General features: G+C 40.9%; 2 protein-coding genes across 5 annotated transcripts in view; one reads left to right on the top strand and one right to left on the bottom strand.

Annotated features, from left to right (window-relative positions):
* Positions 1–196: 196 nt before the first annotated feature.
* Positions 197–12769, bottom strand: LOC125900034 (uncharacterized). 4 transcript variants are annotated; one of them, XM_049594791.1, is made up of 5 exons: positions 12515–12769; positions 4568–4880; positions 4372–4462; positions 952–1021; positions 197–848 (listed from the first exon to the last, which is right to left on the bottom strand). In XM_049594791.1, the coding sequence occupies exons 1-5, from the start codon at positions 12557–12559 to the stop codon at positions 753–755; spliced, it is 615 nt and encodes a 204-aa protein (XP_049450748.1). In that variant the 5' UTR covers positions 12560–12769; the 3' UTR covers positions 197–752. The 4 variants fall into 4 exon arrangements, with proteins under 4 accessions (XP_049450748.1, XP_049450749.1, XP_049450750.1 ...); XM_049594792.1 differs by having other exon boundaries at positions 4568–4894; XM_049594793.1 differs by lacking the exon at positions 12515–12769 and adding an exon at positions 4990–5340.
* Positions 12770–18689: 5920 nt separating this feature from the next.
* The window catches only part of LOC125900033 (follistatin-related protein 1-like), a 28750-nt gene continuing 20623 nt past the window's right edge, over positions 18690–26816 (top strand). Inside the window, exons 1-2 of the mRNA XM_049594789.1 lie at positions 18690–18864; positions 18965–19021. Coding sequence (XP_049450746.1) covers positions 18862–18864; positions 18965–19021 — 60 coding nt within the window. The 5' untranslated portion in view covers positions 18690–18861. The remainder of the gene's footprint in view (positions 18865–18964; positions 19022–26816) is intronic.

Below are 26816 nucleotides of genomic sequence, written 5' to 3' on the forward strand. Positions count from 1 at the left end.
TGTACATGTTCAACTGCAGGAAAACCACCTCTGCATAATGCTGAACCCACTTTAGCCATATACTGTGACCCTGCTGCTGAGCACACATTCAGACCATGTTGAATACATTTTACTGGGTCCTGTTGCTCAGGATTAAATATGCATTTCCACAGAGGAGTCAACAGCTTCTGCTTTGGAAAAGTTTTGATGTCGCGACACTTTAATACTATTAAAAGAACCACATATGTTTCCTTACATATATGAGATATTCCATCTCTCTCTTGCATCATTAATCTTGTGAATCTGTAGTAAAAGAGCAGAGAACACACTCACTCATGTCCTCCACTGGAATAAAAACAAAACTGCACTTGACTGTAGTCTCTGAAATATCATTTATTTTCAATGAAAAGAGCTCCTGTAATTCCCACACAGAACACTAGAGGGCACTGACCTCCACTTAAAGCCTGTTGAGTTCACTCGATTGCAATTACAGGAAACATTGTTAGCAGCTTTTCTTACTGAGCTCAGAATGAAGGAAAGACATATAAATACCAGCACAGCACACTTATAATAAAGCTATCATATGCATGAGGACATATCAAAACACACAGAGTACCATAAATACACAAGTAAAAACAAATCCCTTAAAGTGACAGCACTGGTTTTAATGTATCAACATTAGGTAAGCTACAGGCATCAGGGACCCAGCTGTCCTCTCTCCGGTTGCCTTCCTCTGATGCACCTGGTTTGTCCATCGGTCTCTTATCATCTCCTCAGAGATTATAGATGGAATTGAGCCTCTCCATGTACTGACTCCTGTGCTTGTTTGCTCTACTGTCTGTGTCACCCCGCGTGTGACGGAGGGCCACCTACGGAGACAGAAAGTGAAAATTAAAGTTCAGCGCTGTCTCCGGGAAAGACAAAAACAGGAGAGAAATGTTAGAGAGTCAAAGATGACAAAGTTCCTCTGACCTCTGTTTCAGACTGAAGATGAAACTGCTCCTGGGCCGGGCTCTGGTCTGAAGTCCTGGCCCTGAGCTTTCTGTAAGTGAAGTCATGAAGAGTGTAAGAGACTGATCCAGACATCAGACATTGGAGAATAAACCCAAAATAAATTATTTGAAAGTTAAACCAATAAAAAAGATACACTGTAATTCTTCAAATGACAACATACTACAATTTCTTCACAGAACAGCAGAGCCTTTAGATTAGTACAAGTGTCGATACCACAATGCTGAAATACTCCATTGCAGTAGTAGTATTAGTACTAGCCCTGCATTGGAACTGATAAGTTAAAGCACATTAGTATTATCAGCAAGATGCACTTAAAGTGTCAAAAGTAACGGTATAATCACATCGCCGAAATAAATGTTTGCATTGTACGTTTCTGCAAACCACAGAGCGGTTATATTTGTGTTTTATCATGTTGCAGATACATGGGAACTTTATGTCTCTCTACATTTCAACAACGCTGTGGTTAACATGTGGTTATGTTTCGGCACAAAACTACTTGGTTATAGTTAGAAAAAGATCATGTTTTGTCTTGAAATTCTTTTTTGGTGGCACAATCCTGGCCTGAAATGCAGCAACGTCTCTGTAAAGAACAATTGCTTCTCACGGAAACACAGTGATGTCTCGGTTTGAAAAGGAAATGCTTTCTGTGGCATTATCCCCACTAGAAATGCAGCGACGGATCGCTAAGAAACAAACGGTTCAGTTCTTTGTTGGTCTTGAACAGCTGTCTGTGGTGGTCTGCAGCTTGGCAGGTGTCTTTCACATTCACATTAACACTGTTTATTAGCCTGAGAAAACAGGAAGGTTTTGTGGTTAGCTGGAAATGGGCATGTCCACAGTAACTAAAATTAACTTAAGCAGTTCCTACCAAGAAGCCACAGTCTGAAGACTTGAGATGTGTGATGGGGTGTAGTCAGTGAGCAGGTACTGGTGAGCCAACCAAGTCATCGAGTGATTCAGGTGTTGGCGTAATGTGATGATATTTTCTTGTACTGGTAAAAACTCTGACGGCTGAATTCTGTGTGAGTTCAAGTCGTCTCATTGAGTGATATGATAGAGCTAATCCAAAGAAAAGAGCATTGCAGTCATCTAAGTTGTTCTAAACAAAGACTATGTGATATGATATTAAACTGCACAAAATACAAAGAGGCTATTATCGCATGTGTCACTGCATCATATCATCCTGTGCTCATACTGAGTGTTAAATTATGTGTGGAGACTGCTTAGTCAGTCTTCCTTTTATGCAGCACAAAGGTCACAGAAAAGCAGAAGTAATTTTTCTAATTGACTCCTGTAAACCAGGGGTCTTTGACATTTTACCATAGCTGACACAGAGACGGAGCAGGGACCCCCTCCTACATATACTGTATAAAATTAAGTTGCACTTGAGACAATACTCTGATTATATTTCAGGCCTTCTCCCGTTTGCTCTTGCCTGCAGCAGCTAAGTTAGCAGCATGGCCAGGTGCATTAGCCTCAACCTCTGTACTTGTGAGGTTTCTGAGGTAGGCAGGGTGTCAGAGTCTCTTGCTCGAAAAGTTACACAGTGATCCACTGTGGCTCACAAGAATTTTGTATACTCAGAATGATAATACAGCTAATGTGTTACAACAGCACCTAACTGCTAGCTAACTAGTTACCCTAGCTGTGCAGCACAGAAATTTAGCATTAGGGGATTGCACAAAGACTTTTTTAAAGGATAAGTCAATTGAGGATTCATTTTAATGTGTATTATCAGACATGTTTTAATTTTTGGAGAAAAAACAAAAACCTTTATTGCGGTAATTTTGCGTCCCATAGTAATGACAACTATAGGGTTACATTAACTAGCATTTGTGTTTACTAATGACAATAATGCTTTCACTGGGAGAACTTACAGTTAGCTGGCTGTGGCCCATTGCATCATCTGTTAATTTACTTTAAAGTTACTCTGTTTGCATGACTTTTCATCCATACATACCCCGTGAATGTAGCCACACTATAGATAACTGCACCAAAGCCTCTGCATGTAACGTTGCATTTTAAGCTCTGTAGCAACCACAACCACAACCAGGATTTTATGTCATGAATGCCACAGCCACCAGTACTAAAAACAAGGTATCCAGTATGTATTAGGTCTTTAGATTTTTTTCTTCTTGTTTGTTCATATTTTAGGTTAAAATGAAAACTTAAATTTCCCTTTCTTAGGGTCTAAATGTTATTTCAAATCTTTCCACATGGCCACAAATAAAAATGACAGTGGAGAAATACTGATGATCACAGCGCTGGGTATCAAACTTCAAACTTTAGCACTGGTCAAAATGTATCCATAGCACAAAATTTAAAAAGTGTCAGGTATCAGAAGTCGGTATTTAATGAGATATTTCCCGATTTATTCCAGAAAGTGCTCCTAATTTTGGAGTGTATCTTATGTCGCGAAAGCATTGAGCAGTTTGATATATTTTATTACATGAAAAGAGATCAATGCTTATATTCCCTAAAGTACGGCCACTTATAGACATGTATATATATACTATTTTTTTGTCCAGAAACTATTCTGATTCAAGTATATTAAGTTTAAATACATTTGAATCAGCCTGTAAAACATTTTACTTGTAACATTTTAATTATAGGACATAAACCTCTCCCTGGTTCCCCCCAAATTCAAAGAAAGAACAGGAAGGACATGAGCTCAGTGTCCTCAGCGATCGCTACGACCTTGACCTCATTTGCTTGCCTACCACTTTGTGCACTTCCTTGCATCTTTGCTTTTTCCACCGTGCACAAAAACACCTCGACCGAAGGTACCAGGCGCAAGCGTCACGTTTTTATTTGGCACCACAAAATAGTGAAAGTCAGTTCACCTACATTACACATTTTAAGTCTACGTGATGCTGATGAAACGCAGATAAATTAAACTTTATTTGAACTCATCCAGAGATTCAGGGACCTTTTTTTTTTTTTCTATTAATTGACAAAACAATCCAACCACAAAGTCCATTCAATAACTGTTCTCAAGCTCAACTACTCAAAGCAGAGCTATGTAACAACCGTTGGATGAGCCTTATGGTGAGACTGTATTATTAAGCGCCGTATCCAAGGTCAAGAAGGAACCAATGCTGTGAGCACCACAAAGAAAATTCCATTTACCTTTTTTTTTTTTTTTAAATTTGAATGAAGTTCAAACTGCAGATATTTCAAAACCTGGATATATAAAACAAAGACTGACTAACTAATGAAAGATACCAGCAGGGGTGAGACACAAATTATTATTAGTTTGTGATTTGATTTTACTCTCATATCAACATTTGTTCCCAGGACAGGCAACTGGCCCGTAACAGCAGAGTGAAATTAATTTGTACAAACTTACAAATCTGAAATCTAAAAGGTGTAACTCACCTGTAGAGGCAGACAGCTGAAGTGAAGACACAGAGAAGCAATCCAATTACAGCGGTCAGTATGTATGGAAAATACCACGGTAGACTGGTTCCTGCACAAAATCAGAAGTGAATTCATTTCAGTAGCATGAAGTTTGAGCTTTGAAATACACCATGTCTGATGGATAAATATTAGTCCTGTTTTGTGCTCTACCTACCTTCAGGTTTCTCAGACACTGTTAGATTCCACTCAATAGCCCGTTGGCCTTTTATGGCAGTTAAATTACATCTATAGAGTCCTGCATCATCATGCTGAACATTAGAAATATTCAGCTGTGAAGGTAAGTTTAAGTCTATTATATAGTGAGAGGTGAAATTGGAAAAATTCTGATTGAGTAAGACTGAATGAGCAAAAACAGATCTGCCTTTGGTCCAGTTGATTTGCGTTATATTAGCCATGGATATGTTGCAAGTGAGGGTGATGGAGTCTGCCCTGGGCACCGAGATATTCCTCTGGTCAAATGTATGAATCTGTGGGAGAATGTCTGACATTGAAGGACACAATCAATCAATATAAAATGAAATCTGCTAATAACATCTTGAGAAAAGCATGCATCACAAACACAAATCTCCACTGTACCTGCAAACACTTGGCACATAGCTAAAAGTTGAACGGAGAGCAGAGCAGCTCGGTCTCGGCTGAGCATGGTGACCATCAGACAAATAAAGACAGACTGAAACCTGAACATCAGCTCTGAGATGCATTCGCGGAGGAGGCGCTGAGAAAAGGAAGTGGTTAGTTGCTAGTTAGTTGGTTGATTTGGCAGCTCGACACGAGGGTGTGTGTTGTACCTTTCGCAGAACATAAAGTTGTGTCACATGGGAATCACACAACGTGGAATACTTGACACTCTTTGAAAATAAACTGTAAAACATTATACGTCAGTGATCATTTCCCCATTTCATTTCACTCAGTAGTACAAGATGGACGTATATGTGCAATGTTCTGTTGCAGGAAAACCACTTCTGCATCATGCTTGACACATGTTAGCCACAGTCTGACCCGAGATTCACAAGGGTTGCGCAGCATATTGAGCACTTGGTGTCCCTTTTAGTAGGCTAACCATAATAATCAGGTTTTGGTGATGGGACCCTTATGTTGCTCAATATTGTACTGACTCCCATCATGGGTGTGAAAACCACAAATCATAAGCATCAGTCGACTTTCACATACTGACTTTCAGTTATTTTGACTTGTCACAGGAGGAAACGCACGGGTGTAAAAATAAAGTTCATGATGGCTGAATTCCATTTAGCTGCCTCAGTTTCAGAGTCCTGGTATGGTGCATACTGGCTCACTGTGGCACTGCCATGGCTTACACATTTTGGCTGATTTGACGGTGCAGACAGGTATAGACTGTTCTTGACTGTCAGCACCATGACACTCCTGTTCACTGTGCTGCCTCTGTTGAAAGTCATCTGGAAACACCTGTGTGGGTGTGCGGGGGCCTTTAAAGTCATAATGATAAACTGTTTTCACTCCTGCACAGGAAAAAAGAAGTGCCCTTTGTGGTTACAAAATTGCAAATGCCACATGACAAACAGCTCTGTAGTAAAACGTGCCATCTTCAAGCAAATATTAGTGCTTTGTTTGTTTTATTTGATCATAATCATTTAGCATTTTACCCTTGTGCAATAGTAAATTACAGTATTTTAACTACTGGAACTTAAAGGTCCAGAGTGTAGGATTCAGGGGGATATATTGGCAGAAATGGAAAATGATCTAATGAGTATGTTTTATTTAGTGTATAAATCACCTGAAAATAAGAATCAGGTAGAAAACAGGTCAATTTTATTAACAATATAGTGCAGTGCACACACTTATACACTGATACTAGACATGGTATCAGCTATCACATCAAAACATGATTCGAGGTCCCAGTAGTCATCGATGGCTGGGATGTTGAAAACCCCCATGAAGAGTAGTATTGCCAAGAAATCCTCAATCTCTTCAGGGCTAGTTTTGATTGGGTTGTCCAGTTCTTGCGCAGAGTACAGGTTCGTCTGTACAGCAATATGTTGAATCATCTCGTCCAGATTCTCCTTGTGCCTGTCTTGGATCCTGAGGATGACCTTGGGTCAGGGGAGTCATCCAGCTCTGGCATGTTGACTGTTTTTAGTTTGTTTTTCCCTTTATTCTTCTTCTTACGGGGCGGTGGTGTAGAAGATGTGCTTGTTGAGGGCATCTCCTCCTCATCCAAGGATTCAAAGGAATGATCCCCGACCACTTCTGCATCTGATTGTGGTTGCAGATAGTCTGGATCCTCTACTTTGTCATCTTCGTCGCTCAGATCAGCATCAGAGTCATGAGGATTTTCTGGCACGAGGGCCAGGAAATTGCGTGGCCTTGAACCATAAAATTTTTTAAGGTTCATCTGTAATTGTAAAACACAGAAACAGAAAGAAATAAAAATTAGGAATCATGCACATAATATGTTGGTATAATAACAAGTCAACTGTTTTTAATTTTCTATATAGGCTATTTAACATATTTACAATGAAAACATCTCAGAAGTGGTAAAAAAAAATCATAGTGATATACTTTTTCTTCAAATATATAATACAATAAGATCAAACAAATGAAAAGTAAATATTCCTACATTGTTTTACTTAATAAAAATTGTAAATGAACTTCATCATGACATCACATTATGGCTTTTATCATAAAATGACAGATCTACTGTTTGGCTGAGCATGTTTGTTAAATAGTAAAGAAAATAATTCTTAATAATCACATTAATAACATTAAATGTGTGACATTAACAACAATTTATGATTAGAAGTGTGTGTGTGGGGGTTTTTTTTCACAGCAAATAGCACATCTTAATTAGATTAGCTAACTTAGCTACCTTTACCATAAAGTGACAACTCAAACGTTTGGTAAATCATGTTTTTAAAAAATTATTTGACCCTTATAAAACTTATTTTTGTGGTATCAAGTTACATAAATCTGTTAAGTGACATCTTTGATGCTAAACTATGTCAAAAAAAACAACAACTTACCTTTGGAAATTTCAGAAGAAATTGTCTTCATGTCAGGAGGGAATTTTTCGTTTTTCACTTCATGTTTGGAAGCTGACTCAGAAGGTATACTGCTTAAAGGTACAGTGACATCTAGTGGATTTTTTTAGCTTAACATACCTAAACCGAGTGGTAGAGGTGGCTCAATCAGGTTCAGTTAAGTTCAACACATTTATCAATAAGAAATGGTGACTGAAAATGTGCTCTACCAAATGGTGGAGCAGGCCCTTAAAGGGTTAATGCCCTACTCTACAGTAGGCAGTAGACAAACCAAACACTGACTCTAGATAGGGACAATTGTGATTTCGCCTTTTCACTGTTTTTGTTAGTAGCCCTTCTGCAACAAGCCAAACAGTGTTAGAAAAACGAAACTACTTTTTTCAGTGTTTTCACTTGTTTAAATCACCGGGTCTCTTTGTTTGAGAGAGGGAGAGATCTCAGCTGATTATTCGGCTCCCGGAAATGACCGCCTCAACGTCCAGATCCGAGGTTATCAGAGAAATGGTGAGCACCAGGCCGCAACGTCAGGGGCTGAAAAATGCATGTTCCTTTAATGGCTGCTTGAGGCTGGCCCCAGAAGTCCCCTTAGACCCCCATGTTGCAGCCAGATACAAAAACACTTTTGGTCTCTGTAGCTAATTTCCTCCTTTGTGACGACTGTACAGGGGGTGAATTTTTATATGACTCACCCTTTTACATTTTATCGAGGCTTAAAGTTACGCATAATAAAGGGTGGGCTGCTTTGAATTACAGGCTGTCTGCCGATAGTGACCCCAACTTCTCTGTCGGATCCACCCCGTGCTCCTCCACAGCGCCAGCGTCACTTGAGGCTTTAAAACGGATGTCCACAAACCAATGAGTGAAGTCACAGTAGCCATTATTTTTCTAGTCTATGGTGAGCACATATTAGCAGGTGCTAAGTTAGCGATCCAACTGTGATGAGCCTAACATTGTCAAAGATGATTAACATGAAACTGCGTCATTCAGTGTTTTTACTGGTTTTATTCACCTGGTCTCTTTGTTTTGGAAACCTTTGTGGTTAATTCTGCTCTTGGTAAAAAGAGCCTGGTGTCACTCCGAAGTCGTCATAATCCGGCACTTGGGCAGTGACTTGCTTGTCAGAAACCAACGAAAAAGGCATCCTTTAATATCGGCATGATACGCGATTGGTTGCTGTTATAGTTTAACGGTGCCTGGCGGCTTCAGGGGGAAAGTCCAACTGGGGCAGGTAGGGGTGGTGGTGGATGGGTCCAACAAACACAGACTTTCACCTGAGAGAGCAGTGTTTGTGTCCTGTAAGATTCTAAAGCCAAAGCCTGTTCTTTTTTCGTCAACCTAACCATGTGTGTTTGTTGTTGAAGGGGGAAAAAGTCACTGTTTTGTAGTGACAGTGCGTTTTGAAAGAGACTGTATGTAAACTGTAAATTTCCTGTGAAAGCCGAAGTGCATATCAAAAGAAGGCAATGCATGTAACAGGCAGCGTCAATAACTAATACACCCAGGTACCTTGCATGTCGTATGTGGACATGGAAAGTCCAGGAATCCTAACCTGGAGTTCATGCTTGGCACGTGAGAAATTTCAGCTGGTTGCTGATATTTTTTTTCTTTTTTTTTCTTTTTTTTTTTTTTTAGTTCCTTGATGGGAATTGATTATTTCAGACAGCATTTACAGATCAGTGCAGTAAATCTTTACACCGAACCAAACTTTCAAGCAACTGCATGTCATCAAAATAAATGTATGGCTCAGTGGGTCTGCTATTGAGATGCTCAGCTGAAATATAAAGCACAATGTCTTCCTCTTATTAAGGGGCCATGTTTAATAATGTGATGAACCAAGCATCCTCATCTTGACTATATGCACAAAACCTTCTAACAAGTGCTGGAGCCAGCAAAGAGATGGTACCTAAGGATAAGGAATACTGAGAATATGACGACCAGCATCATGTAAGCATAATATCATTCAGCTCGGTCTTTGTTGTAGATTCTTTGTCTGTGCGGCCTTGTTGTGGAGCATGAGCCTGAGCAAGTGTACTCTGCTCCACTTCACCTTGGAGCCAATGTAGAGAGAGGTTGCAGAAAACATAATAATAGCAGCACATGTCTTCTCGTTTATGCATAGTATTATCTGACAAAAAATCATTTGAAATGCTGCCAACCTGCAGAAATAAATTCTGCATCAGGGTATTTAACAAACAGGAACATATCTAGATGATGACGTTACACCACGATAACCATGTCCATGTATATATGCACCACCCACACACAAACACGCAGACTCCACAACTACCCGAGATGACTCTCATTTCCTTTATTTCGACCCCCACACAAACACACTCCTCAGACTCAACTGTCAGAAAAAAAAACAGGAACAGGAAACTCAGAACAGAAACACTTTTTATAGGTGTCAGAGGCTGACAGGTGATCCGATGCAGCGCTGCCTCTGATCACAAATATGTCACAAACGTGTCGCTCTGTTCTCAGGCTTTTATCAGGTTTGGCCTCCTTTTCAGATTTCCACTTTGATTGTGCTACATATATAGCATAATAAAGACCGGGCTGTGCATTTCCCAGGCTTTTCAAAGCAGAGTTGATTATGTATGGGGAGAAGGAAGCAGCAGCAGCGGTGGTGGAGGGGAATTAAGAGTAAAAAGCTGAGAAGGCTTTTAAGCAGTGTGAGGAAGTGCTTTAGCTGTGCTGTGTACCAGCAGGGGCTGCTGTAATCACCGTTTTCCGACTTCCTGCCCGGCCTTACATCAGCAAAGCAGTAGGTCAGCATATGCAAAAAAAAAAAAAAAAAAAAAGTGTGTGTGTGTGTGTGTGTGCAGCTGTGGGGTAATTTATTTCTCCTTTTCTCTAAAGTGCCCATGCCTTCCCCATATTCTTATTCTCTGCTACTGTACCTACATTTGAAGCACCAGCAGGAACTGGTAATTTTTTTTTTTTTTTGGGCACCTGATTCATACGGTGAAATTACAATGTAAATCTGTGGATGTGTTATAAGGTGTTACTGTACAAGCTCCCTCACTGTCACAGGGCTGCCTCTCCCTCGCTCTTAATGCAGGGCTGATGGGGCAGAATTTGATTATAGGTTGAAAATCCATTTAAGGGCACAGGCTGACAAAAGGTCTGTAGAGGGCCAGTGCTGCCTGAAGTTTAAAAAAAAAAAAAAGCAAGCTCTTCAGTTTATCACCACTGAGAGAGACACCTTTTAACTGTATGTCTCATATATCTGTGTATGTGAGAAGGAAGGAAGGCAGTCAAAGATGATGCATGTCTGACACCTAGACTTGCGTCTCATTCTGTACGCCTTGTCCAGCCTACATGTTCGTTGTTAAGCTCTGTGTCTGTATGTGCAAATGGCATGTGTGTGAGTGTGCACACGCTAAAGGGTTTTCTTTTGTCCAAATGCCAGGTTAATGAATGAGGTCTTCGGTAATGGCAGTCGGCAGGCGCCCTTGGCCATACTCACCGGAGACTGAGTGAGAAGAGGCTGGGCTAACAAGCAAGACAAGAGCACATTGCTTTTCAACAACAACATGTGAATCCCCTCAGCATTGTCTCATTTATTTCCATTAACGTGGGGAAAAAAAAAAAAGCCTCTCCAAACCGTCTGCCTTAACACAACCATGATTAGCACTGATTAGCTGCTCTGATTGCGTTCGTTATCCCTGCTTCCTGCTCTTCGGTATTTGCAACTGGGAAATCATGAGGGCAGAGCAATATTGTGCAGCACTACACGGTGAAACAAGAGTCCTTTAGCATGGTCATATTATCAGATTCTGCAGGGCACTCCCACACACACACACAAATGCACCTACTACAGGAAGCCTCAACCGTCACGCTGTCTAACACATGTATATGTTGCCATCTCACAAACTATAGAGCACAGCCTACAATCCTTGTCAAGACAAGGAGCCCTTGAGGTGTACACACACACACATGCACACACACATACGTGCGCGTACTTGCACACAGGCTGCCTCTGAATCACGCTGCCTCTGCAGGCCTGAGAGAAAGAGAGAAGATGAATAGAAAAGAATACAAAAAAAGAAACATGATTAAAGAAACTCCAGGAGCAAAGAAGAAACTAATTGAATGTGTATGCTGCATGCGCTTGTGTGTGTGTATGTGGGTGCCTGCAAGTGTGTGTGTGAGTGATTCTATGTGGCTGTGGCTAGTCTCTGACCCTTTCAGGCATTGATGGATGTTTGTGAATATTTGAGATGCCTCTCGGAAAGCCCCTGGCAGAACACAGAGAGACATCAGAAGAGCTAATACCTCTGTTCTCCATCCTGAATACTGTATGATTCACTCACATGTACGTGCACAGTGCATGAATTTAAATCAGTAGTAGCAGAGAGGGGTTTTTTTTTTTTTTTTTACTCTGACGACTCAGAGGGGGAATGTGCATTGTTTGTCGGACATTTTAGCGAGAGGAGAGATTAAACAGTTTGTCTGATTAAGTATTCATCTTCTCCCAGCTGCTTGCAGAACATGGTGAAAGCAAATCTGTTATAAATGTGTGTCCTTTTTCTGAGTCGCTGTTTAATATTTCACACATATCTGTACGTGCTCGAGTGTGTATGTGTGTGTATGTGATGAGCAAAGAATAATATAGGAGAAAAGCTAAACAGATGGGAAGCGGATGACAGGATGAACCATCTACCAGCTTTTGCATTACATATCAGTCAAGCTGCTCTGTTTGCAATTTTATATTTATTTTTTTTAATCTTCTACATGAATATGAAAAAAAGTGTATTAAAACGTGTAGGGTGGTTTTGAACAAATAAATCTACTGTTGATTTCAATCAGTTGTTGATTTTAATTGATCAATATTAAAAACACATCATATTTAAAGAAGGTTTTTTTGGTGCTTTTTTCATAACCCTGTCATGCAGATGTTTTTTTTTTTTTCTTTCAACATATACGTTTTGATGGACACGTACAAAGCGCAGGACACCAGAGATCGGGGTTAGTAAGTATGGTTAAGCGTAGGCAACATAGTGCTAATGAAACCATGTTTCTCATGCTGCAATGCACTTTTGACTTTTTCAAAATGTAACCAGGATGACAGTCTGCCTTACCTTAACCATGCGTGGTGAGTATCTGAAACGCAGAGGGCTGATCATGCTGCAAGCTTTGTACTGCTATAGTGGAGGGAAAATAAAATGTCATCAGTGAACACTTTGCAAGTAGAGTTAACACTGCACTACACATTGTTGAGCTCCTGATGGACAGCTTTAAAAAAAAATGGAGCCGATCCAGAGAAATCATCTTTTACATTCCATGCTTTCATACTGCTTGTAAAAATCTGGCTCCTACATTGCCCATAGTGCACCTCAAATTGATACAATTTGGTCTGATGCTACATTCATATGCCTCGTGGATGCAACATTGCACAAGTTGCAAATTCATTCTTCCAACTTTGGTGTGTTCATTAGATTTAAAGGTCCAGTGTGGAGGATTTGGGTGGATACTTTTGCAGAAATTGAGTATAATATAAAAAATATGTGTTTATTTGCCTGTTTTTTGTGTATATGACATAGCCATGGGTGTTTCCAATTGCCTCTCTGTCAGCTCTGCAAAATTTGTGCTATATTTAGGCCATTATGTCTGTTTTGTAAGTGTAGATGGGGCTGTTGTGGTTAGCTTTGAACTTTGCTGACATGTGGCTGCGTGTCACTCATCAGGATGAGGAAATCAGCTCACCAGTTTGTACACTCCTTCTAGCTAGTTAGCTCCTAGCTAGCCAGGTCGAGGGTTTCAAATGCAAACATCAGTAAACAAAAAGGAAAGCTGGAGAAGATTGGGCACCAGCTGAATTAGCATCCTGCTAGCCATTGTATAGGTGCATGGAACTGGACAACCTCCATGCCACATCACTTTCCAACACGATATCAGGAACTGTAATTCAGCCAGGAGGCTCCTTTTCTATATGACAATCTGACAAGACAGAGGAGTTTGGTGAGAGAAGGAGAGGAGGCATGTGCTTTACAGTGATAAGGACTGGTGTGACGGTGGGAATGAGAGGTGCTGTCTCGTTCCTGCTGTGGATTACCGCTATACACAGTTCGGAGGCGGCTGCAGTGTGGTGCTACTCATGTTTTGGAGGAGCAACCATTTGACTGTTTTGCTGGGGTCGGGATGTGTGGACAGTTAGATTACTCCACAACCAGAACCATCCAGAAACATGGACAATTATAAAGCAGTAGCCAATGATGTAAACTTGCTTTACCTGACTTGTACTAATAAATAACTTCTAACTAATCCAGGTCACTCTACGTGGACAACAACTAACGGTTACAACCCACTACCGTATCACAAATTACATGTGAGCAAAAGTAAATGTGCAATATGTGAGTCAATGAAAAGTACATCATCATCAACCTAACATTCAATGCCGTCCGCTATGTTTCTGCATATATGACAGCTTTGAAACTCGTGCAACACAATTTCCATTACCCCAACACCACATGAGGGGAGAGATTGAGACACGTATAGCTGTAGCCACCTTCTGTTTGAAGCCTAAAAGACACACCCTTATAAACTGTGCTCACCACCAGCACAAGACAAACCCACCAACATGGCAGTTATTTGAACTCTGCTACAACGCAACATTGTAGTGAGAACATATGAGGCCAAACATAGTGTAAGGCAGGTTTCTTCCTCCTGTCTTATCTATAAACTTACTAGTTACTTAATTATCTAGCAAAGGGCTGTGGGTCAAGGAAGAGCATGGGGACAGCTTCCCACTTTAATCTCCCAAAGAACGTAGGACAACTGCAAATCGACAACAAGAGAGGCATCTAATATATCACTCCGCCAAGCTTTATCATAACTCTTATTACCTGCAATGTGAGGAGCAAAATAAACAAAATTATGTAGTTACAAAAACAAGACAATCTACTTGATACGTCCTCACAAAAATTAATCTCCTCTTATAATAGTAATAATCCACAAACAAGATGTAACCCTGACCCAAACTTTAATCGCCTGTCTTTGCAACCCTCATTCCAAAGTCGTCAGATACCAGCTCTTAGGCAGTGACTACCGCATCAGACACCAGCGACAAAAGCTGTCATGACACGCAACCAGGCGGTGTAAAAGCATCATAACAACGCAAGTTATGAGGGCAAAAAGTCAGAGCAGCGCAGGTGGGAAGTGTGGTAGATCGGTCCAACAATGACCGACTTTCACCCGGGAGGCCGGTGTTCTCTTCCTGTTCACTTTTCTAAACCTAATCACGTGCTTTTTGTTGCCCCATACCTAGCCACGTGCATGTTTTGGTTAAAAGAAATCATGCGCAAGGTGTTGTTGATAGGAAGAAAAAGTCAGTTCCCAGTGTTGTGCTGATGTAGTGTGTTTATTTTGGAAGAGACTGTAGGCAAACTTCACATTTCCTGTCTATTTTGAAAAGAAACAATGCATGTAACAGGCAGAAGTTGACATGGTGTCCAAGAACGTCAATGACAGATGCACCCAGGGTATCTTGCACATCATATGTAGACATGGAAAGGCTACGACCACATAATGTGACGAGGTCGGAGTGAGAATGTGTTGCTCTTTAAAACACTTCATAGCTAGCTAAATATTCATATAGCAGGAGTGAAGGGTGATGATTGTATAGGCATGGTGCTCATGGTCATGTAGTGGGTGGGTGGGTCACATAGCTGCTCCAGCCAGTAGCTGCTGACATAGCCTCAAGCCGCTACTCCTAAGCAGAGATAAGAAGTTGGCTAAAGCTTACTTCTCTCTCACTCCATTGACAGACTTGTCGTCCTCAGTCCCATCTGACGCTGACGCCAGTGACATCACCCGGGGCAATTCATCAAACTTCTCAAAGCTTTCTCTGGAGCCACAAAAGGCTCGACACAACCTTTTTCACTCCTGCAGCAGTACTCCCTGAGACCTTTAAACAGACTCTGATGTGTAAAATCTGCAGAGTTTCCTTAAAGTATTGACATTCTGCGTCTGGGTTAGAGCATTTAACCTGGAAAGCAAGTGCCAACAGTCTAGTCATCTCACCAACAGGCTAAATTTAAGTGAGTCATTGTTGAATTGTTGATTTGCTGAAGTTTTGTTTTGCAACTCCCAACGGGAAGCAGAAAAAAAAAAACCCTCCTCCTTTCACAGAACTTCCTGCATGCCAGCAAAACAGGGACTCAAACAAAGGTTGTGGAATAAGCGAGACAATATGGAAAAATATCTGACAAAAATTACATTCATGAGGCCGTCTTAAAAACAGAAGAATTAATTCAGCTTGTTTTTCACTGCCTGTTCTTCAGCTTCAATGCACGTAGACTAAAAAACAGGCACACTCTGAAATCCACACACACACATACAAAAAGCCCTGGGGTGTCAAATAATCACAGCATCTATTTAAACAGGTAGAGTCCCTCAGAGGGGATGAAGTTATATATAATTGATGGCTTGCAGTGGGGAAAAAATTCATTCATCCTCTCTTTTCTATTCAAAATTCAGTGTGCCGCGGTGCTCAATGCCTCTGACTGCCCTTCTTAATCACTCTTAAATTACTCCTCGCTGGAGCATGCACACAAACTGTGGTTTGTATTCCTGAAATACTTAATATTCCCCATACTTATACTCACAAGAACCTTGAACATTAATCTTTTAGTGCATAGGGAGAAAGGGAATTTCTGCACAGGACTTCTATGGATGTAAGATCTGAGTGAAGGACACTGGGACTTGAGCTTGACCTGCCCTGTAGATCAATGATGTAACAGTTAATATACGGCTGAAATATGATATCTCGCAGGAATAATTACAAACACAAACTGCCTACAAATAAAAACTAAAAACAAATCTGCCCCACCTGACCTTTTTTTGTTTATATCATTTACATTTGTGTGGTTAATGGGCCCTGGGCAGTAAAATAAAAAAGACAAACAACAAAAACCCATTTTGCATTATTATATAATGACATCCAGCTGCATCTATTTTGGACAGATGCTATAACAGTGCAGAGATATTACATTCAGGCTGCAATTCACTTTTGGGGTTTTGGAGTTTTGTTTTGTTTTTGTCAGCAATACAACAAAATCTTTTCCACTTTGTTAAGTCAATTAAACTGGCACTTGAAGATTCAGCATTAGCATTATTTTCAGTTTGTGCTGCAAGTCATGGCGACTCATATTAAAAAGTCTGAATTTATTGGGATTTCAATATGTGCACAAGAACACAAACAGAACCAGTTTGCCAATAAATCTATTCTATCAAAAATGTGTAACAAGATAGAAAGGTGTACTGAAGCTACAGAAGAAGACAGTTGTGGAGTTTAGAGTAAAAGCATAATAAATGCACAGATGTAGTTATGAGCAAGAATGAAGACCAACAATAATTTCACCAAGTTTGTGAGAAACAAAATGATTTTTTTAAAAGGATTTTTATTATTTACTATATTGATCATGAGAAATTTGTTATAATGGTCAAAATCACTCCAAATTACCACCAAAACCCCTTTGTTTCATAAACATGGATTAGCATTATAATGGTTTCTCAGATATTCACAACTTTGATAAGGACATCAACACAATTTCTAAATAGGATGTTAAAATAAATGTTTTCAAGTTGTGGGAAAGTGTGTAAATGTCCCATTATTTTATACATTGGTCAAATCGCAGTCTTAAAGAAAAGTTTCTCCATCCAGTGAATTTCTTTAATAATTGCAATCCAGTCATCCTTTGAAGGGGGGCTCGCCTGCCATCTCCATGTGATGGCTTTCTTGCTTGGGGCCAAAAGTACTTTGTAAAGGTATTTGTCCTGGGTCATGAAATTGTCTGGAGTTTGATATTATGATTCTGACATGAGTCCTGATTTTAGTGGGAATGGTAACTGCATTACATTCTCGCCGAAATAATATAAAAATGATGATGATGTGATTTTTGCTGGGGTCTGTACCAAATAAGCAATGTTCCCTTCTGTCTGAAATCTGATTTTTAGCCTGGGGCGTCTCTGTAGCTCCACAATGCTTCATTTATAATGATATGTTATGACACGTTTTACCTTTATCTCAAAACTGTAGGTTCTGTGATGTTGGATAGTGCACTTCACCATACTGTGATTTCAATAATATGTGGATTAATTGTGTGGCAATATTTCCAAGTTTTAAATAAAAGACTAAAGTGAACATGGCCTTTGTTGTGTGTGTTCTGTTTTGCTTTTATAGCCACATATTTACTATTTGATTCAAATATTTTCAATAATATTTAAGCAGCCTCCATCTTTTCATGCTAGTATTTTTTATATTTTTTTTACAATATTCAAAATGTATATATTTTAATATTCTAAATGAATAATTGTTCATACAATTATTAATTATATCGTATATGTCTTATTTTTTATCATTTTTATCATTGTCAGTGTTATTATCATTGATACTGTTTTATTTTTTTTTACTGCAACTGCTAGTATTTTTTTTAATATTTTTTTACAATATTCGAAATATATAGTTTTTAATAATTTAAATAATTGTACATGCAATTATTAATTATTTTGTATATATCTGTGTTTTATTATTATTATTATCATATTAGTATTATTATAATTATTATTATTGATATTGTTTTATTTTTTTAATTATTTATTTTTATTTATTTATTTATTTTTTTTACTGTGACTGCTTTCCATCAATTCCCTCAGGTTAAATGAAGTTATTACCAAATATCTGATTAACCCCAAAACTAAAGGAAATTTAATGTTGCACTATGTCTGCTGGCTGTATAAATATACACATAGTATTAATTATTATTTTATCAATAATACTTTTTATATGTTACCCACATTTTTACACAGTAATGTGTATTTGGTTTGGAGTCGTTTTGCCCCCTAGTGACCAAAAATCAACTAATCCGCCTTTAATTAACTAACTGGACAAACTAACCTGATAGTTGGTGACTTTAATTATTATAAACAAACTTAAAAATAAAATGCCTGGTGATTCCAATACTGCTGTATCCTCAAATAATGATCCAGTGGAATCATCTAAAAAGATGTAAAATATTTTTAATGAAACATGAGGGTGGATGGAAATGTGGAAGTGGTGGACTCACACACACGCAGCAGCAATTATAATCATTTAGTACTGAAAAAGAATTTTTCAGGAGGCTATGGTTGCACGCGCGCGCACACACACACACACACACACACACACACACACACACACACACTTTCCTCGGTGCCTCCCCCTCCTCTACTCTTGTGTAAACGTCCTCGGTGGACTCCAGACGTTTTCATTGGCCGCGGCGCTGAGAGAGGAGGAGGAGAGACTGACGGACGGACACGAATTCCTCAGCGCTCCTCAAATTTCTTGAAATCACGGACCTCCTGGTCGCCTCCGTCCCGACAAACATCCAGACCAGCTCCCGTCCTCCTCCTCCGAGCACACGACCCGAGACGAGCTGCTTTTACAAAAATGGTAACATATCCAAAGTAGCGTTTTCCTCAAGTTTCCCGAGAAACACGAGTGGAAACGGACGCAAATGTTAAACTCTTACTTTTTCTTTTCTCGTGTCCAGATGTTGCGAAGTGTCGCCGTGCTCCTTCTGCTGGCCGTGGCTGTCTCTAACGCTGAGGTAAGTTTGCCTAAAAACGGCTAAACTATAATATTTTTCTTTGTATGGATACCAAATGTTGCCTTACATGTATACTGGATGTTTTTACGCACGAAGCTGTCCTCACAGAGCAGCTTTGTTCTCAAAGCCAGACGAGCTAGAAAACATCTGGAGAAGGGTCTGAGTCAGTGTGTTATCCGACACAACACGGTGCTGTGCTAGAAATCAGGCATTTACAGCTGCCCGTGCTGAGCTATAGCTTGTTATAGTATAATCTTCTTAAGGAGAACCAATTATGCCATTATTGTTGGCACTCATGCGCAATTATGAGCTCCATTGTGGAGACAATCGGGCTCACAGTTTAACTAAATTGCAACTGGGACAGTTTCTTTCAACAGGGACACCACTCTTAATCCTGAAAATTATTGTGTATATATGGCAGTTTGAAAGGCATTTTTTTCATTATTCATTTTGGCTGAAACCTGAAACAGACATTTTTGCATCCTGATCCCCCCCCACACACACACACACACACATTCCTCCTAGTCTCAGTCTCTTTAAGGAGTTGTGAAGTTAACTGCACGGCAAAAGCTGCCATAAGAGGACAGAAGAGTGACAGACAGCTGTGAAAAGAAAACAAGGGAGGGCTTGTGTTTTGTTTGTGGATATCTCACCAGCCAGCCCAGCTTGCCGTGTGGTTTGATGGCCCCTCATCATCAATATTGAAGGACGCTTCAGCGCGAAATGCTCCGCCGCCTGGCAGCTGCTCTAATGGCATACAAACACCGTGTTTGGGTGGTCAGTCACAGAGCATGTGTGTTTGTCTGTGTACGCCCAAGGGTGGTGAGCATGCTCGAGGGTTGTGAGGATTCTCACCTTATGGGTCTCACACTGCAGTGCTAAGTAGTCCAACCTCTGAGTAAACACAGAGGTAATGTGTTTTTAGATTAGCTGGCCTAATAGAGCGGAGGGATGACCACTTCAGGCCAGACACACCACATCGACATCAAAGAACTAGTGAAGATGGAGGCCGGCTGTTGCGTCACCTCCTTTCGCTTGTTTCTTAACCAAAAAGTTGCTTCCAAACATACCAGATTCTTTTATACTCCCTTTGCTTACAAAAACAAATGTCACAGCCCTAATACTTCCATGCATCCTTTACGTTGCCATAGATACAGCTAATAGATGACACTAGAGGGCAAAGTTTCAGTGAAGACAGTGGAGGTCGTAATAATTTACCTCTAACGGAGACAGTGTTGTAAACAGCTGTGGTGGTCTGTGAGGCCATTAAACACATTGCAACAGCGATTACCAATATGTTCCATTACGCCATTTTTCAAATGTCTTTGTTGTCTCCTACGGTCGTATCTCACTTTAATTACGCATCACTGCCCCCACAATCAGCGGTGGTACTGCTCCGTTTCAGCTGTATCCGTAAGCTTTCAGAAAATAAATATGGATGAAATGAATGCACATGTACAGACAGAAGGCGCCGTCTGTGTTGGTATATATACCTAACGTTGAGCAGAAGTAAGCTCTAAGCCTACAGCCAACATATATTCTGTGCCTGCGTAAGAGGAAGTAACTCTCCATACCAGCAGGTGGCAGTAGTCTGTATTTGTCATTCAAAAAGGGAAACCGAAAGAATGGATTCAAGATGCTAGCTAGCCAGTTAGCACAAACAAGACAACCTGATGTTGAAACAACAAAGGATATTTACTGTGCGCCAGCAACCAATTAAACAAATGATTGCGAACTGTTTCTGCTGAAGAGCTCAATAGATACAAACATAATCTTACCTCATTTAACAACTTTGCTTTGATCTCTTGGCTTTAGCCATTTGTTTACTTTCCTCACTTTAATTTCTCTTCTTGTGCACCGAGCTATTACCGCCAGCGCTGCGTGACACACCACCAAAACTAGATCAACAGATGCTCACCGACAGCCCAACATTTACCAACAGCCGACCGCTGCCTTGTGTGTCAGAGCCCTACCTCTTTGTGAGAAAGCGAAAAAGCATGCTTCCCAAAATGCCAAACTGCTCCGACAAGAAATAGAAACACACCAGGTGGCTGTTGATGGTCCTAGCGTCACAGGACACAGCTGTTGAACACCTGGCTTTGTGATGACTCCTCTGTTGACCTGCACAACAGTTGCATGCTGAGGAAAATAAACAGCGGGAATAGCTGCGGCCTAATTAGAGGATGGATTTTTCAAACAGCTCCGGCAAACATGAAACACAAGATAAACCGATTGTCCTCTGCCTAGTCTATCTTTACAGCGTCACGCAGATGGCCATTAGGGTCTCAACAGCCACGACATCACTCATCGCCTGACATGCGGACCCTCCCCGCTGACCTTCCACTGCTTTCCCCTACCTTTGCTCGCTGGCTGGAAAATGTGCCATTGTGTGCGCTTTTATTGGATTCATGGTCGTGATGTGTGAGGTATGGCATGGTGAAGACAGAGCACACAGTGAAGTCCGCTGAGTGTACCCACCAAGTTAATGGGGAGGCATTAGAAAGGCATCTATTCTCCAAAGGTAATTACCCTGATAATATATGGCCTGTTGACTGGCCGTGGGAAGGGCCTGAACTGGCATTCCAATGTGCCGTCTAAAGGAGGTCAACAAGTCAGAGCAAAGCTGCATCTGATGAGCCTTTCAGGGTGTGTATTTAGGTTATGTATAGGTGCAGGATGTGTGTTAGATTTACTTCATAAAGGAGCTTGAGAAAGTAATGAAAACGGCATTCGTTGTGTGCGAACTGATGTGTTTATTTCCTGGCATGAGTGTAGGGTATTAAAATCTGGACACTAACTCCTGATTTATTATGAAGGAGAGTGCCCGTGTGCTTCCTGAGGTGAGAAATTGCAGCGTTTGATGACAAGCCGCTCCGAGATATAGTGCGGCCAGCCGGGGTCGGGACTCGAGTGGGGAACTGCGTGTGTGTGCCGGCAGGAAACGAGATACGCATCTTGTGAATAAAATGTTGATGTTTTACTCAAACACACCGGGAGCTTGATATGCAAAGGAAGTCGAGGTGCAGGCGTAGTGAAAGTCATAAGAGTTTGCAGCCCCGGGGGACATGTGCACACACACACTTGCATATAAACAGAGAGAGAGGAGTGTTTATATTTCTGTTTTTTATGGTATGCAGTGTTATTGTTTTATCCCGCATCATCCGCTGTGACAGGGGGGAATGACACAGTGGTTAATTTAGTTATCTGCAGCGGCTCTGGATCTTGAAAAACACAGACGTCAAGAGGATGTCAGCCCAACAAGGCAGCCTGACAAGCTCCCCTCTCCTCTGCAGTCCACGACTTGAGAGGATAAAGACGACAGGTTGAGGAGAAGAAGCCGGTTCCCTCGTTGAGGCCCTGGATCCTTATAGCTGACTCTGATTGAGCCTCTCGCACCTCGCCATGTTGCCATGTTGATGCCTGCTCTCCCTCATTCAAGGTGGGCTAAAAATATCTGCCCAGGTGGAGGGAACATGAGCATGAGGGGACGCTGTGTCCTCTGTCTGTATCAGCCTGCTCTAATTACTACAGCCCAACATCCAGTCATGGATCCTGCGCAGGGATTGTTGAGGGCGGTGAGACAGAGTGATGTAAAACAGAGAGGAGATGGAGCCACAGTCATGCAATTATAGCAGGGGAGATTGGGGGTGAGGTAAGACTTGTGTAGTGAGACAGAAAGAAAGAGGGGGGTGTACTGTGTTTCATGTCCCTGCAGTGTGTTCTCTTCACTCTTGGCTTGGCTTAAAAGAAGTCCTCATTTGGCTTACCAGCTGTACTGGTGTCTTATCATTACCGGCACTCTGCACTCAAAGGCACCACGCACATAAATTAACACACACACAAATGACAAAGAGCGGCATGAAAAGTCTCCTCAAGGGGTATGTGAGTAAGAGATAATGAACACCCTAACTTACTCATACATACTAAAAGTTAAACATACGTATAGGTGGTGAGGCTTAAATCAGTTCACTCAGGGACTCCTGAGGGTTTATAAGGACGTCAGTTTCCCATTGTTTTCCTCCATGTAGCTCACAGTCAGACTCAATAAATCACATCATTAGTGTGACACGTTAAATAATTGTTTGACACTCTGTTTTACTTGAGTTCAATTCTGCCTATTAAACAGTATTCTGATGCGATATATTGTCAGGAATATAAACCCCACCATCGTACCACCCATTTGCTTTCACCAGAGATCGTGCTGTATCCAGCGGCCTGTGCAGAGGACGCACCTTGAGATCAGGCCCTGCATCTGAAATGCAGTTTGCTTGGTGAAAATGGGGTCACCATGGGATGAGTGATTAACTGGCGTGCGTTGTTCTCTCCAAATGTCACTTCTAAATTTTTCTACCATTAACTAGAAAGCCTTGTCGTTTGCCGCAACTTAAAATTGGCTCAATTACGCAGCTTTAACTTTAAAGTGGTTTATTTAACACGTTTAATATTCTCGGGATGTGCTGGGATCTGGGACGTGTGCTATAATGCAGAGGACGTGCAAGAAAAATGGAAGTTTACTCGCCATCTGTGTGTTGGTGTTACCCAACCATCAACGTCAGAACAGACTACAGAACAGACTTTTGTAGCAACAAAGCAATCAGGCTACACTTAGACTGTTTCAGTTTGTGAGCAGTTTGAGGAATACTTTATCCACCAAGTGACCATTTGTTCAAACCATGTTATGGTGAATTATTTAAGATAACTTTTTTCTCTCATGCCTGAATGAAGAATCCAAAAACGGAGAAAATTCTTGTTGAATTAAAGCCATAGGGGGCCGTTTTCAACAACAGTAAAATTATGTCAAAATAATATCCATTCACAAACTCCCACACAACTCATGCAGTATAATCAGAGTCTCATTTATCTAATCGTATGCCCAGTGCAGCCAGCCTTTTTTCGATTGAGAACTGAACTGAAAGTCAAACTTATCTATGCTCTCTTTAAAGCCAGACTCCATTGACAAAAATAGTAATTTTATGTCTCTGAACACTGGAGCTGCGATCTAACACTGCTTTAAGTAGTTTGTTTGTGTCATTTTGTAACTTTGGTGATTCCATACTAACACCTTAAAACACTGAAGTCGCACAACAACACAAACAAACTGATTGAGGCAAAGGCAGACCAGCAACTCCTGTGCTCAGTGAGGTTAAATTACTGTTTTTCTCAATGGAGTTTGGCTTTGAAGAGAGTTTAGATTATCCTGACTTTCAATTTAGTTTTCTGTCGGAAAGGGCCGTTTGGGAAGTACTGAGTGTACGACCTGATAAATGAGACTTGAGATTATTCTGCATGAGTTGTGCAAGAGAACATAAATGGATGTTTTAATATAGTTTTGCTGTTGTTAAACGCAGACCCCTATGACTTTAATTTATCAAGAATGTTCTCATTCTTCATTCCCTGGAGGAGAGAGAGAAAACAAAGTTGTCTTCACTAATCTAATTGTAACACAGGGTGAGTCACTCACGAACACACAGTCATTTGGGAGGTGAAGTATTCCTTTAAAATTGTTTGGTAACATTTAAGGGATCAACGGAGTGTGTTTTGATGAGGAACATTTCTTTGTTCGGCCTCTAAATGCTGCTATTCTTTGTTCTGTTTTAAGCTTTACTCACAGCACTATACTTAGTGACTTAAGCTAAATACCGCACAATACCACACTGTTAAAACACTATAAAGTTCTTGAATTGAAAATGTTTGTTAAGTAAAAGTACACAGTAAATAAATGGCCCCTGTGAGTTCATCCGAGGTCAGACCCATGTTCAGAAAAGCATGTTAAACACAAGTGGGGAACATCAGTCCATTCACCACATTACATTAACAAGCTTTCCCTCTCAAACCATGGAGGCTCATTTATGACCTTTGAGAACATTATATGTAACACAATAATCTTAGCTCATAGTTCCACTCACCATCTTTTCTGAGCTTTCAACCACACATCATGGTTTGTATTTAGTGAATAAAGGGACTCAGACGTCACTCTTGGAGCTGAGGTTATTTTGTTGCATATTATATTGACTACAAAAGGCATTTCTCAGAAGCCCAAGTTGGTATCTTTAGTTCAAAACCCAAATATGTTCAGTTTACTGTTATGTTCGACAGACAAAAGCAACACAGCCTCACAGTTGAGAAGCTGGAAGCAAGAAATGTTTGGCGTATTTGTTGGAAAACAGTTAATTCATCATCAAAATAGATGCAGATTGAGTAATTGGTTTAATTAACTTGGCTTTTTAGCTCTAATTGAATCCTGACTTATTTCTGATTTGTCTGACTTGTGTTTATTTGTCAACGTTGAGGCATACAAGACTTTATATGAGCTATGGAGAGAGATAAGATACAAGCGTGCCTAATTAGAGCTCATGAGACCTGGTACGTGTCCCAGATTAAGTTGTATGTATCATCATGGTCCCGCTGACCATCCGACATGATAAGGTTGAGGTCTCTGGACGGATTTTAAATAGCTACACACACATTAAACCCACCCTGCAGTCTGTAAATGAGCCTTTTCCTTCTACAAACATGCTCCAGCCTTTAGCCCCGATACTGGCCTCAAAGAGGGAGCAGAGACGAGGGCAGGGAATCTGCTCGTTCCCTCGGACTGAGCCTAGCATGGGCCCTCCCTCCCTTCCTCCCTCCTTTCCTGGCAGTGGAAAAATGCCCAGAACAGAGCAGGGGTGGGAGCAAGGGGAGGGAAAGGTGGCATAGTGGGATGGAGAGAAAAAAGAGAGCAAAAGGATTTGAGGAAAATTAGGTAAGGCTATTGGAGCGAGAATAAGAAACAGACATCGAGGTTTAAAGAGATGACAGAATCAGTGCTTCACAGAGGACAGGATGACAAGCGAGAAATGTAGAATAGAGGAGTAGATAAAGGTGGGGTGGTTGTGTTTGGGATTGACGCGGGTCAGGTGGTGGAGATGGGGGACACTTTTGTCCCAGCAGTGTGACAACAGGGTGCACAGGGGAGGGGGTGGTGCTGCGTTCATAGCATTTTATGTTCTCCGCTGACGTTTTAACTGCTAGCAGATGTGGCTCTGCCCAGACCGTGACTTATTTCCTGCCTTTCTTTAGTCCCTCTTTCTCTCTCCCTCACACTTTCTCTGTTTTTCTTTCTCTCCCCTTCTACGTTTCTTCCTCTCTGTCTCCTTCTCTCTATCTTTTGTCCTTTAGCTTCTTCTTCTTGTGTCTTTTGGGGTGTAGTTGTTACATTTCAGCTCTTGAACAACGGGGCCTGTGGGTGTAAAATAAGAGGCTGCAGACTAGGGTGACATCATCCTGTCCGTTGGTGCATTCCTTTCACACTGAATAAGAAACAGGGAGGAGAATAACAGGCCGATCCGTGTAAACTGGTCGTTACCAAGAGTCCCTTTGTTTCTGCAGATTTAATCTCAGACCTGTCCCCCCTCCCCTCACCCCCTACCCTCGGACAGCATTTGAGACCACCCGTAGAGCCCCTAAAAAGAGCTCATATCTTTATTATACACTCAAATTAGTCTTACTTTGGCCTCATTATTCCAAGGACACATCCTGCCAGTTCCACTACCAGCTCATTGTCACATAAATCCATGAAATACTAAGCAGGCATCACAGCTCAAGGGAAGCACGTCAGTAGATTGTGTCATTTCAGGGGGGTTGAGCGAATGTTTCTGTAAGTCTGATCTCAAGAGGCTGACAGCTACAGAAGAAATGAGACTGAACCTGATTTGACATGTACGAAGATACAGTTGGATGGAGTCAGAAGGGAGAAAATGCTCAAAATCTGAGAATGGTGGTGCTTTAATTATTGAGGGCAAATGCTATAGCT

The sequence above is a fragment of the Epinephelus fuscoguttatus genome, linkage group LG13 (assembly GCF_011397635.1).
Source record: "Epinephelus fuscoguttatus linkage group LG13, E.fuscoguttatus.final_Chr_v1".
NCBI classification, from domain to species: domain Eukaryota; kingdom Metazoa; phylum Chordata; class Actinopteri; order Perciformes; family Serranidae; genus Epinephelus; species Epinephelus fuscoguttatus.

Bases quoted from the DNA above. Each gene is read 5' to 3' on its own strand.
- LOC125900034 (XM_049594790.1), bottom strand. From the start codon at position 5,098: ATGTTCAGGTTTCAGTCTGTCTTTATTTGTCTGATGGTCACCATGCTC. The intron at 4,463-4,567 runs GTAGGTAGAGCA...GATTTTGTGCAG, and splicing joins AGTGTCTGAGAAACCTGAAG to GAACCAGTCTACCGTGGTAT. The intron at 849-951 runs GTCAGAGGAACT...CTGTCTCCGTAG, and splicing joins ATCTTCAGTCTGAAACAGAG to GTGGCCCTCCGTCACACGCG.